Source organism: Salarias fasciatus, chromosome 4 (genome assembly GCF_902148845.1).
Source record: "Salarias fasciatus chromosome 4, fSalaFa1.1, whole genome shotgun sequence".
NCBI classification, from domain to species: Eukaryota; Metazoa; Chordata; class Actinopteri; order Blenniiformes; family Blenniidae; genus Salarias; species Salarias fasciatus.
In genome coordinates this window covers 16,345,294-16,358,959 of record NC_043748.1, presented here as the reverse complement: position 1 = coordinate 16,358,959, position 13,666 = coordinate 16,345,294, and the positions used below count along the sequence as shown (strand labels likewise).

General features: G+C 38.7%; 1 protein-coding gene and 1 long non-coding RNA gene across 2 annotated transcripts in view; one reads left to right on the top strand and one right to left on the bottom strand.

The window, feature by feature from the left end:
- Nucleotides 1-960: 960 nt before the first annotated feature.
- Nucleotides 961-13,666, bottom strand: part of LOC115387529 (uncharacterized) — a 26,630-nt gene continuing 13,924 nt past the window's right edge. Inside the window, exons 3-12 of the mRNA XM_030090270.1 lie at nt 11,548-11,601; nt 8,799-9,095; nt 3,961-4,278; nt 3,533-3,829; nt 3,129-3,440; nt 2,759-3,046; nt 2,283-2,624; nt 1,833-2,147; nt 1,469-1,756; nt 961-1,350 (exon numbers count right to left, since the gene is read on the bottom strand). Of these exons, the coding sequence (XP_029946130.1) occupies nt 1,148-1,350; nt 1,469-1,756; nt 1,833-2,147; nt 2,283-2,624; nt 2,759-3,046; nt 3,129-3,440; nt 3,533-3,829; nt 3,961-4,278; nt 8,799-9,095; nt 11,548-11,601 (2,714 nt within the window). The 3' untranslated portion in view covers nt 961-1,147. The remainder of the gene's footprint in view (nt 1,351-1,468; nt 1,757-1,832; nt 2,148-2,282; nt 2,625-2,758; nt 3,047-3,128; nt 3,441-3,532; nt 3,830-3,960; nt 4,279-8,798; nt 9,096-11,547; nt 11,602-13,666) is intronic.
- Nucleotides 11,256-13,666, top strand: part of LOC115387532 (uncharacterized) — a 17,976-nt gene continuing 15,565 nt past the window's right edge. The window contains exon 1 of the long non-coding RNA XR_003931385.1: nt 11,256-11,310. This is a non-coding gene — a long non-coding RNA (uncharacterized LOC115387532). The remainder of the gene's footprint in view (nt 11,311-13,666) is intronic.

The following is a 13,666-nucleotide window of genomic DNA, read 5'->3' as shown; positions in this document are numbered from 1 at the left end:
CAAAGTTTATTCAGCACATTACAATCTGAATTTATCCCAAGACATAACGATAAACCATGATGAAGGACTCTCTCATTTATGATTTCGACAGAAAAAGTCAGAGTGTAAGGCAAAGGAAATGTGATTCAGTTATGAGAAGTGAATTCAGTTCATTTATCTGTATGGAATGTTTAAGAAAAGGATCAGAGCAGCTACAAAAAATATCTTCACAGTGATCTGATGACATGATCACATCTGATTCACAGATTTGGGCAGGCTGCCAGGGGTCCCCAGCCAATAGGACCACACACTCTGCCAGATCACTCCAGAAGTAGCCAATAGGAAGCCCTGATGTGTTTGTTGTCATCCCTCCCAGATGTGAATTCCAAGAAACCCACAAGGTACACAAATACAGATAGAAACACACAGCTCAGATTTACAGTGGCTCTGTGTGTCAGTGTGGATGTATGGAAGAGAGGAGACACAAAAAGAGCCTCTGTATTTAAAGATGAATGCACCTTTCTATCATATACTGCCACAGTGCATCCAGTTCCGATGTGTCAGCATCTTCAAATGTCTCCAGGGCTGCTATTTCACATGGAGGTGGTGCTCTCACACCGCTGCATGTGGAGCTTTGTCTCACTCTTGTGGACGACTGGAGTACTTTGAGAACACTGTATGGCACAGGAAGAACTTCTGGTCCTGGAGGGCCACACAGGCCCGCATGTTCTAAATGTCTCCACCGGAATTTAATGAATTTGCTTCTACTAATGTCAGCAGACAGCCTGGAAACAAGGCACTGTTTTAAAATCAAGTGTGTTGAAGCCAGGAGACGCTGAGACCATGCAGGACTGCAGCCCTCGAGTATGAGATTGAAAGTAAAGCTTTTGAGATTAATTGAAACATTTGAAGGACGAGAATGAAATATGTAATTTATTAATCTCTTCTTTTTATTTTTACACACAACAGCATTATGCATCAAGTACGCATTAAACCACGGACAAAGTACTTTTTTTTCTTTTTTTTCACGGAACACAACACCAGAAATACAAAAGCAAAGCAGAGAAAACTGAACACATCTGGGTGACATGGCATCAAAATCCTCAAGTCTGCAGGGAGTCGTCTTGTCATCATTTGGTCTGTAAAAGAAACAAAACACAGGAATGTCTCAGCTTATTGACCAGAAGCAACTGTCAAGCTGAAAGAAAAGGCAGAGTCTCACCTTAAACATGGTAGCAAAAACACCATAGACAACAGAAATAAGGAACAGGATGAGGAAGGTGAAGGCCATGTGCACAGTTTCCACTCCTATATCTTGGCTCACTTCAGCATGGACGATGTGATCTAAAAAATCACACTGCTCCAGCGTGTCTGTGATCAAATATTTTTTGTTTGACAGTTCAAAAGTGATTTTGTGTCTGGCGTGCACCGTTAAATATGCTGTTATATCATCTTCTGGAAAACATTGGCTGAATGGATGAAGTCTTACCTGGTCTGGATAGATTCAGGAGCTTTGTAAAGCTTGCATGGGTCACCTTGCAGGTGAACACCACTCCTGGTAAGAAGTCGATTAGAGACAGACGGAGGTGGCTCCGAATGCTAAATCTTCCATCTGCACCTCTTTGTGGCTCACTGGTATTGTAATCCCGCAATTCTGAGGTTCCATCACGAAACCAGGTGATGTTGATGGCTTCAGGAGTGAAGTCAAAGGCGAGGCACACAAGTTCATTAGAACTCTGAAGCAGGAGGACTGAAGGTTCACTGAGGGCCACTGGAGCTGAGAAAAGAAGCAGAAAAGCTTTTTATTGTTTTGGACTCAGGCAAATGTGAGCAAACAAAAATAAAGAACTTACCCAGAACATCCTTCATGCTGCTTCGAAAAGGTGTTTCAGATGATTCATGGATGACAACACAAGAATATACTGGTGTGTCCAGACTTTTGGATACGTTTAATTTACTGCTCATGGAGAAAGAGCTGCTCCTCGTGTACTTCCACACTGGACCATTGACGTACAGAGAGGATGGAAGTTCCTTTCCATTCTCCTCCCAGTAGACAAATATATTGGATGGGGAAAATCCAGAAACTTGGCAAACAACCGTGAAGATATCTGACACTGACATCTCAGAGGCGGTTGGTTGAATTATCTTCACTGTTGGTGGGAGCAGATCTAAAGAAACACAAAAAGACAGAAACCAAGGATCAGTTGTTTTTTTTCTTTGAACTGTATCTGTTAGTTTATAATGAGAACAAGCAAGTTTCTCAGCCAAGATACTATTTTTACAATGAACAATCATATTTTTACCACTAACTCTGCTTTTGCTGATACGGGCCTCGTAGCCTTTGTTGGAACATTGATGTTTTCCCTCACAAGACACTTGTTTATATGCATGCCAATCCTCTGCTGACACACCAAAGAAGCTCTGCATCGTCTCTGTCCCATTGCTGTGGCTCTTTGGTTGCTGTTGATGAACATTTTGTCCTAAATACTCGCTATTGTCAACCTTCCACCTGATGGAGAAGTCTTTAAGGTTGTGACCGACCAGAAGGCAGGTGATATTCATCAGAGCCTTTTCTTTGCTCCGAAGCTGCTGCAGTGGCGGTCCATGAACATAAACCTCAGCAATCTGAGAGGATGCTGGAGTAACTGAAGAACAAATGGAAATAAAACTGCAACATCAGTCAAATGGAAATAGAGAAACGATTGTGATGAGATATGATTCAGAAGTGGTGAGACTGTATTGATCATTTCCTGACTAATGTTGAGTGTTGTCGGGTTACCTGAGCAGACACTGATACTCTTGTTGACTGCTGTGTTGAGAGACTTGTCAGAGACTTCACAAGTGAAGACGTTCCCACTTTGCCAATCTGATCGAGGAACTTGAAGTCGACTGGTCACTGCTACACGCCCATCTGCACTCATGGTGATGGTGCCTTTTGTTGAGGAAGAGCTGATCTGGAGCTCAGGCAACCATTTGATTTGAGGGTCGAAGCCACTTCCAGAGCATGAGAGTGTTTGTGAATCAGAGTCCTGACTGGGGATCAGAAAAAGTTCCACTGATGGATCCACTAAATGAGAGATGAATCAGAAAACTGATGAGTGAATACATTGATTTAAACAGATAAATATATTTATGAATATTCCACTCACCAAAAATATTGCCAATAGATTGGGAGGAGCTGCTGCTGGAAAAACCTTGATTCACCTTGCAAGTGAAACTTTGGTCTTTTTTCCAGTATTTTTCAGGAACATTGAAGTGTTTGGTCACTGAATGAATGTCTGAGGCTTTGTGAAAAGCAACATATTGATTGTCAGAGATGTCAACTCCATTGGCCTGAATTATGATGGAGAGATCATGTGAGGAAAGTTGTGTGATTTCACACTTGAGCACAGCACTGTTTCCCTTGAGAAGATCTGGAAGAGATCTGCTTATCATCACCACTGGAGCAGGAACTTCAGGCTCTGAGAGATGAAGACGGCAGAAAACAAAGAACACAATGAATCAATTAGTATCTTCAGCAGTGTCTGATTTTCAGGTTGAAAGGTGATCTTACCTGTGATGTTTTTGATCTTTTCCACAGATGAAAAACATGCATGTTCAGCTCTGCATGTAACATGTTTCAGCTGCTTCCACTTTGTTGAAGGAACAGTTACTTCACTTGTTACATAACTTGTGTTGGAGGATTGGGAAACAGTGTTACTTGGTGCAAGTTGTTCGTTCAAAAGCCAGGTCACCTTGGCATCAAAAACAGTGCTGATCAAGCATGTGGCTTTCACATCAGAGGTAGCCGTCATCACAGTCTTGAAGCTGGGAGTGTCCAGGATCATAGAAGGAGGAGTACTTGCATGCACTGAGGAAAAACAATAAATGACATGAACCATAATCACTCAGTTCATCACAAAAATGGTATCTGAATAGATTTTATAAATGCAATGATTTATTTTCAGTGTATTTAATGAAGAAGTTCACATTCATACTTACTCTCACAAATACTTGTTGTTTTTTCATATTCACTTCCTTCATGAGTGGCCTTGCATGTGAAACTGCTGCCTGTTGTCCACTCTGTGATATTTGGCTCAATCTCACTGCTGAGGCTGAAGGTATTTTCTCTCCCTTCCATACTTTGCAGCTTTAGTTTGTTTTGAACAATATTCAGGGGTCGTTGGTTGTGTTGCCACTCCACACTCAGTTTGTCTGGATAGAAGCCACTGAGAGTGCAAATCAGTCTGACTGCTGAGTTTCCCAGTTTACCTTTCCAGACAGGGTACAATGTGATGTTTGGTGAGACGATCCGTGGTTCTGAGACAAAGAAAAGATGATTGTGTCTTCACCATGCTTCACTGCACATGTGGGTTATGAACAATAAACATTAAATAATTTGGCCAAAGTGATACATACCTTCACATTTTGGTGAGTAATGAACCGTTTTAGGTGTAGTGTGTTTGTGTTTGGGCCAGATGGCAGAGTTTTACTTTTACATAGATTGTGGTGTAATAAATTCAGGTGGAGACAGGACTGGAAGTCTGTTACACAGATGTTAAACATGATAGGGCGGAGTGATCAGGGCAAGCGGCCAGCGGAAGGCTTTACAACACCCAGGCCCCCATGAGTACTGAAATAAACAGAAGTGAAACAATGCAAGGAGCAACGGAGCACAACAGACAGCAGGTGTGAGGCGTGGCGTGCCAGTAAGAGAAGCAAAATGCACATTTAAATACGTCTTGACAGTACACAGTTGTTATCAGAAAGCCTTAACGGAGCTTTGCATGACTTTGGCTGAAGGTTTTAGTTCTCACATGCAGTAATAATAGTCAAAAAGTAACCAACTGTAAAGATTCTCACATTACACATTGAGTTTCACACACACTGTTGATTCCATCTGCTGGAAATAAACACAACATATTATTAACAGAAATACAGAAAATTAATTTCTATCTTAAAAAACAACTCATTTTACAACTACATAAAATACAGTGAAAGAGAGAATAAGAAGCCACATCATTTCTGAACTTCATTTGAACCTTTTATTTCAAGAAGGCAAACACAGACATAAAAAGCAAAAACATCGCTGTAACTACTTACATGATAATAGGAATTTGTCAGAGAAATGATTTATGATATATACTTCCTTAAGTTTTCATGAAACAGATATGATCGTACTCCTTGTTTCATTTAACCTGAAAAGAGATGTTTTGAAAAAAGATAAGAAAATTGCAAACTCAAATGTAAATGGACAAAAATGACCAAGTGCTTTATATTTAATATCACTTATTATACATATTACATATAGGCGTGATGGTGTTCATAATATCAGCCCAAAATGCAGTAATTATATAAGAAGTAATATTCTTGAAATTGTCAGGAACCCTCAAGTAACAGTCACTACAAGTTTGCACATTTTACCTCTTGGCAAAACAAAAGTATTTTATCTTTTCTTGTAAATGTCAACAGCATCAAAGTGTATAAGATGAGTGCTGTAACTGTGCATGCATCATTTATTGTTGAGAATTCTTCATGAGAATTAGAAGTGAAGGCAGAATGAAACTGTTGGATTTATAGGATGAATAATTACCGAGAATGGAAATTTGTTTCAACACATTAACAAAGTAGTTCTGCTTCAAGATGTAGTTATTATGGTAGTCTTTTTATAAATGTGATTATGTTGCATTTTATTTTGTCCATTTTTAAAACTATCAACTGTGAAGACTTTTTCTGATCCATATCTGTGCTTGACAATATAAAATGACTTGTACCTTGATCGCTGTAGTTCCAATAGTGAACAGCAGAGTGAGGAGGAAGAGGATGATGAAGGTGAGGGCTGTGCTCCCCATGTTGTCCTCTTCTGTCCTCTCAGCATCGTCCTTGTTGTTTGTTTCAATCAGGCGCTCTAAATGTAGAATATAGTCATTGTTTGATTTATACTAGCCACAGCTTAGATCTTGCTTTAACGAATAGCTTGTGTGAAAATGATTCTTCACATGGGAATGTTGTCGTCAGTGCAGAATTAAAAAGAATAAAGATAAGAGAAATGCTCAGTTGTATTTTAGAAAGTATGCACGATAAGTCTCATTTGATTTCATCATCTTAAAAACACAGTGTCAGTGGCATTAGGTTCATTCTGCCTGCAGTGATCCTGACTTGCTTTTGAAATTCATAAATATTGGTGGTTTGCTTCCCTTGGCTTGTACGAGAGTTTCTTCATTGTTCGACTCAGAAACAGCCGAGGTCGAGTCAAACTGTTGATTGTATGTGGAGGGATGAAGGACCCAGTAGAGCAAACAGCCACACACACAAGTCACACAAGCAGTGCTGCTGCACTATTCATGAACAATATGAAGATGAATGGGACTGATTGGATCCTTTTCTGAAGCAGGTGAAGAGATATTGGAAAAGATTTTTTTTTTTGTTGTTCCAGACCTCAAGCCAGATAAAATCAGTCTGTCTCTATGTATGTACATATCTCTCTATATTTAAGTATCAATGGCACAATAGACATACAAAAAACAGTCGCACACACAATATTCAGGTTGAAGAACAACATAACTGCACTTAACAAACATGAACAAACATTAAAGGATTTGCAAAGATTTTTTTTTTATTTTGATTTTGAATCTGCAGTGAAAACACACAAACACATTGTAATATCACAAGCAACAAACATGAACATCCAAACAACAGAGGACACAGCGAGACAGAAGGAAACATCTACTGGGCCTTGCACGTGTCGGGGACATTCATGCTGAGGTTCACCACGTTGTTCTTTTCAAATGTTCTGTAGCCAATGGATCTGACAATGGCTTTTGTTGTGTTGACCAAGGACTCGTGGTAAACGACACAGCTATACACAGCCTCACTGTCACTCCACTGGTCAAAGCTCAGTGTTAACTGGCCGTAAGCAGAATACGATCCTTTGCTTTCTACAGGGCTGGTGGTGTTGAAGTCATATTCTGAACCTGCTTCCTCATCGTTAACAAGCCAAGAGACAAAAACCTCCGGAGGAGAGAAGTCTTTCACAAAGCAAGTCAGGGTCACCCTTTCTGTTTTAGGATGTTCAACTGGTGGCAGCATAAACACTGAAGGCCGCTGACATTGTTTTCCTGCAAATATGAAAAAATCAATTAGATATAAAGAACAGAGGAAAGTACCTTATGTTCCCAAGAGAATATTTCCTAAATAATAAAAACCGAGGTAGTTTGTGGAGTGACAAGTGGAAGGAAGCACTGTTTTTACTGGACACTTGCAGAGCAGTTTTCTTACCGATGTCCTTTTGGTACTCTTTCTTCAGTGGCTCTATCATGTTGTCATGCTCGACCACACAGAAGAATCCTGTCCCCTGGCTCCATTCCTCATAGGTGATGTCAATAGTATGGAAAAGTGTGCTTTGCTTTCCCTTGCCAGGCTCCAGCTGACTGCCAGCTATTTCTTTTCCGGAGCTGTTCTCCCAGAAAATCTTTTCCACTCTTCCCTTGTTTACCTTGACTTCACAGGTCAGAGTTCCTTTTCTGTTCACAGACATGTTTTGAATTGAGGGACCTTCAATAGTTACTTCCACATCTGCTTCTCGACACCCATCACCTAAAAAGTGAATAAAAACGTGACCTGAATGAAAAGTGTTCATCATGGAAAGTGAACCAACATAAATGATTAAAAGAACATGTCATGGTGTACTTACAGGTTGTGGTGGATTCTTTGTAGGTCACAGATTTGCTGATATTGTCTTTCCCTTTCCTCTCAAACACACATGTATATGTAGTACCTTTACTCCACTCATCGGGCTCAACACTGAGAAAACTTGATGCGCTGTACAGTGTGGTTTCATTCCCCGCTCTTCCTGCAGAAATGGTCTCAATCTTGTCTATTTTGCCAGTGATTTCTCCTGTATTTTTCTGCCATGTTATGTTGTGTTCCTTTGGAGCAAAATCTTTGGCAATGCAGGAGAACGTAACCTCATTGTCCTCTTCAGAGAAACACACTTTAAGAGTTGGTTCAATATATTTCACCTCTGAAAAACAAACACACACACATATGTATGCAGAAGCTGGAAGGAATATAGATATATATGCAGAAGCTGATCATGTGTCACAGTGTTCATCAAATCTGGATGAACAGAAGTGAAAAGATGACTGAATATGCAACTTGCACATGGATACATGATGCTGCTCAAATAAAAGCTTTCCTTTATAAATTAAGTGTCTTTTTCATTAAATGAGAATTGATTGAAGTTGAAATGTATTCAGATTGTAATGCTTGCTTCTGCATATACATTCACTGTCAAGCAACATGAACATAAATGTTATTTAAATGGTGTTAATGTACAATCCATATTGAAGCAGGCAGACACCAGGAGAGAACTTGGAGCAGTGCAGAGAGATGAAAAAGGAAAGAATCAAATATTATTCTAAGACAGAGTTTGTTAGTGAGGGGGAAAAAGAAAAAGCAATGTTCTGTCCGTCTTATTCCACCTGCAGTAATGAAGTAGGTCTTTTAGTGGTGAAACGTATTATATTGATGAATACTAATAAATTAGGTTGTATCACTCTTTTATGTAAACCAAAGATTAATCTGTTCATTTATCAACACATGTAGATTTGACACAATAAAAAAAAGTACCACCTGTACTCAATAATATCTCAGATCATCCACTAAAGAGGATAATAACTTTTTGAAGATGTTTGACAAAACTTATCAGAAATAATTGTCACACATGTTTGTTTAATTCTGCAATTCAGTGAAAAGTCCATGTGAACAGGCCTGCCATGCAGTTACACTCAATCGATCACTTTTAATAACAATCATATTTTCTTTAGCTGGAGACTTACCAGGGAAGACAAAAGCACCCTGGGATTGCCCGACAGGATGACTGGCCAGACATTTGATGCTGTCCAGCTTGTTCCAGTCTTCTCTTTTCACCTGGATTTGACTGATGCCAGTGTAAGTTTCTCCTCTCTGGACTGCAGGATACTGGAGGAAATCAGTCAAGGCCGTGTCGCTTTTGGTCCATGAGAAAGTGAGTGAGGCGGGAGAGAAGCCAGTGGCCAGGCAGGCAAGAGTGAAGGTGGTTGCACTGTCAGAGCTGCATGGACTCAGAGGAAACACCGTTGGCCCAGTAGAAGTGGCTGGAAGCAAAAGAGGAACAAGAAGAAGAGAAATAAATTATACGTGTGTGTATTATGTGACAATGCAGATTTATATTAGGCCAGTTTCATTACACAGTCACAGTTAAAACAACATGAAAGAAATTCAGAATGTTGAACATGATAAATGTCCTCCAAACACACACTGACACACTTCCAAATCATTCAGTAAACATGGAGAAGACGACAACAACTGAACAAAAAAAAAAAGACTTAAATAAAACCTTTCCATTAAAAGTGTAAAACAGTGCAGTGAAGTTTCCTTTAAAAGTCATGACAGAAAAAAAAAAACAAAAAAAAAAAACAAGCAAACACAGTATCGGACATTGCAGAAGGCCAGTTATTACAATTAAAACTTAGAAAACACAATTTTAAAAAAAATGTCAGAAAAGAAATTACTGATAAAACAATGAACTTTTAAAAAAAATGATAATTTTTCTTCCTTTTTTTTTTATTAAACAAAGAATGAATCAATGAACGAAACAGATTCAAACCTGAACACATCAACTGAGTTCACGGTATTTATCATAAACATGCATGACTTTAAATTAACTTTGGAAGTTGTGTATGATATAAAATAATTGTCTTACCTGATGAAACTGTTACAGTTGTACCCTTTCCCCAGTAGTCGAAACCGTAGCCATAGTTGGAGCACAGTGCTGAATTTACTCAGCCCGTAGTAACAAAAGCCCATTTACTAAGTTTCATTTTCAAAAAGTCCACTTCAAAGTTTAATTATGAAGTGCACCAATTCAACTCACTTTGATCTTATTTTAACAACTATGAGTGTAATATTTCCATATCAGAGAATTCAGTGTAACAAATCGGAAAGACATTTCATGTTACACATAAAAATGTAATTTCTTTTTTTTTACCTTATGACTCTGTCATCAACTTACACTTAAATTTATACGAAAAGAGGACGAACTTACCAGTGTTAATTCAACCTTTTTGCCTTTTTTGTTTAGAAAGGATGATCACAATATACTCCCCTCTCAACAACAAAAACATGTCAAATAAAGATTTGCCACTGAGGTATAAATTTAATGCAAACAGAGTAAATATTACATTGTCATCGTAAATTATATAATGAAGAAAATGATATTTTACCTGTTGTTACAGTCACCGTTGTTCCTTTTCCCCAGTAGTCAAAAGACCAGTCATCACAGTTCTGATCGTCTTTTGGTACTTATAACAAAAACTCCTGATGGTTTTATGAATCTCTCTCATATATTTAGTTTTTGGTGATATTCAGAGAGAATCTTCCACAAATTATAATTCATAGATGAATATTCTGATGCACTTGTGCCACAAGGTTTAATTTAGTTTTTACAAGACATCACTGTGGTTTTATCTCTTTTTGGAATAACGTTTTTGTCAATAGCAGTTTTAAGGTTTAAGAAAATTTAAAAAAATAATAATAATAATCGGACTCTGTTTTTTTTTCATTCCAGCATACACTGCCTTTTTCGAATAGAAGTCAAATTATTTGCACATTTAAAAATGAAGTTTCCACAAATGTAACACATAACACGTTCACATTTAGTAATTTGACACATGGAGTCACAACTGTATGCCCAAAACGAAGCAACGATAAATGAAACAAACGTTTCCAACTGAAATTTATGGAGGAAAAAGAAAAAAGACTGACTTACCAGCTTCATTTAACCTTGTTGCCACAATATACCCACCTCTCAACAACAAAAACATCTCAAATTAAATTTGCCACTGAGGTTTAAACGTCATGCAAACAGAATAAATATCACAATATCACAAAGGACATAAGGAAGAAATTATTTTTTACCTGTTGTTACGGTCACCATTGTTCCTTTTCCCCAGTAGTCAAAAGCACCATCACAGTGTAACAAACCAACACATTCAATGTACAAAAATAACTTTTATAATGCTCTTGACTTCACCATCTTCTAAATAAGTTAAACTTTTTTCTATTCACATTTACGCATAACACAACAAAGGTTTGCTAACCTGTTTGTTACAGTATTATTATTTTGTGATATGGCATCCAAAGTGCAAACCCAAGTATTTTAAAATGCAGTTTTCTCCCCACTGAGGACCAAACATTCTAACCTGTGTATTTTTGACATTTATGACAACAATATGAGAAGAAAAAGCTTATTTTACCTGATGTGACAGTCACCATCGTTCCTTTTCCCCAGTAGTCAAAAGCATTGTCACAGTGAAAAAAGTCAATGCAACCAACATCCAAAAACATGCTGGGAGCAGAAAACTTCCTCAAAGAGTTAAAATAAAATGTATAATTTTTAATCCATTAAACCTAATATGTCATCCAGCTCTGCTCATGTGGAAGATGTTTGATTTCACATTCAACATACATGCAGAAATTTAAATTAAAGACAAAATAACAGGATAACATCAAAAATGTCTTTTCAGTCTAAATAAATCAGTTACTTACCAGAAGTTACTGTGACTTGAGTCCCTTTCCCCCAGTAGTCAAAGTAGTCATCACAGTGTTACATGTCATATGACAGCCTATGACAGATACTTATTAACCTGGAAGCAGCAAGATTACAGTGATAAAATAATTCCCACCATATTATCTACGTGCATTTCTCCTGAGATGTCCCATTTCCTCTTGGTTACATAAAAGGAAGTGTGTGTGCCATCAGTTGGTGAACAACACTTCCTCTTTCTCAGCCCCTCTCCTCAGCTTCAGTCCCTTCAGGGGTTCAAACAACAAGACTTCTTTACTGGAGTTGAAGACAACAATGCCAACTTCAACAGGGTTAGATAATAGCCTCGTCCCATTCTTCGATTATCAGATGGATGCAGATTGATGCATTACCAAATTCATGTTACGTGGTGCACTTTGCCCCAGGTCCTGTATGATGATGTCATTTACAACTTTCCTGACGAGAAATTGGCAACAATGTGTCAGTTTTAAATGATGTCATCAAATAATTTTACCTAGATATTGAAATTGGCATCTATGCAAACTCGATGATGACATCAAATAGAACTTTCCTGACAGGAATTGGCAACTTTGTTTTTTTTTTTTGTTTTTTTTTTGTTTTTTTCCACAAAAGTCACCGTGTTGTGTTGTTGGGTGTTAGATTAATGACTGGCTGTATTAGGTCTCTCCTTGAAGAAAAGGCCACAAGGTCACCAGTTTAGTGTTTAGTTATTGTCAAGTTCCTTTAATTATTAAGCACTATTCATTGAAATAATCATATTAATCATACAGGGTGAGCCTGACTAAGAGTTGGGTTTCAGGTCAGTGACGTCACACAGGTAGCAATGTGTGTGTTGAGACCAGGGTTGGGAGGGTGACTTTAAAATTGTAATCCGGTACAATTACAAGTTACTTGTCAAAAATGTAATTAGTAACTTACTCTAATTACTTCAATAAAAAAATAACGTACCAGATTACTTTTAGTTACTTTTAGATTACTTCACCAGCAAGCATAAAAATAAAGACATAGACAAATACAAAACAATGTGTCATCCTCAGTGTATTGACAACTCCACACAGTAAACACTAAATGCTCTGAGTGTCATGAACTCTGCTGAACTCTGTGTGTTCAGCCCCAATTAATACCAACAACAAGACGTCCTCTGAACCTACTGAGAATCTGACTTTCTTTCTTTCTGACTCAGGATCAGCTTCATCAGTTCAGACTGTGTTCCTCCAGTTGTTCCACAGAACAGCATCAGCATCAGGAACCGCACTGACAGTGTTAACACACATTTATATGATATACTCAGTCTGCTGTGTGGCTGTACTGCTGTAGTGAGGATTTGGTTCTCAGCAGCAGGTTACTGACAGGTTAGCAGGCTAATAACACTTTAGCTTCACTGTGAGTTCAGGTGTGTTTCATACCTGTAGATGTTTCTTCAGGTTTGATGTTCAGTCCCTGGATGTTGAGACCGTTTTCACAACTGGGAAGCAGGATTTACAATGTACTGAGAAGTTCTGGGTGTCATCTGACTTAAATTCAAAATGTCTAAGTTTCCAGCCAACGAATGAGTTTCTCTCTCTGGAGCAGCCATGACTCCAGCAGCAGGTGGTAAAATCCACGACATCGTGGGTTGTTTCATTCACGGTTAAACATACCAGTAGAGCGGGAGGCTGCTCCAAGATAGCGGTCGATGCGGCTCCTATCATTTATATATCTACGGTGTCTATTGTTTACAGATCTATGATGTGGCGGTTGGTGCCGTAAAGTGCCGTAAAGTGTCACAATGTCTGTATACGACGCGCTGCCGGTGTTCCACTGTCAGAGAGTTTTTTTTTTTTTTTTCTCCTCTCCGTTGTCCGGCTGCTGCACAATTTAGCACGGGCGGGGCGCCCAGACTTAAAAGGTTTGGCGGACACCCTGGTGGGCTACGAGACCGTCATTGTGCAGCTTCAGTATAGGTAACCAAGTGCTAATGGTACACTAAAAATGTGGTATGACTCATTAAACTAGCATTTATCGCCGACGTTCGGAGCGAATGCTCATTAGTCATCGGAAGTAGCAAATATGGACTTTCACAATAAAGGCACTCTGCCGGTTCCTCCACTGGAAGTGACA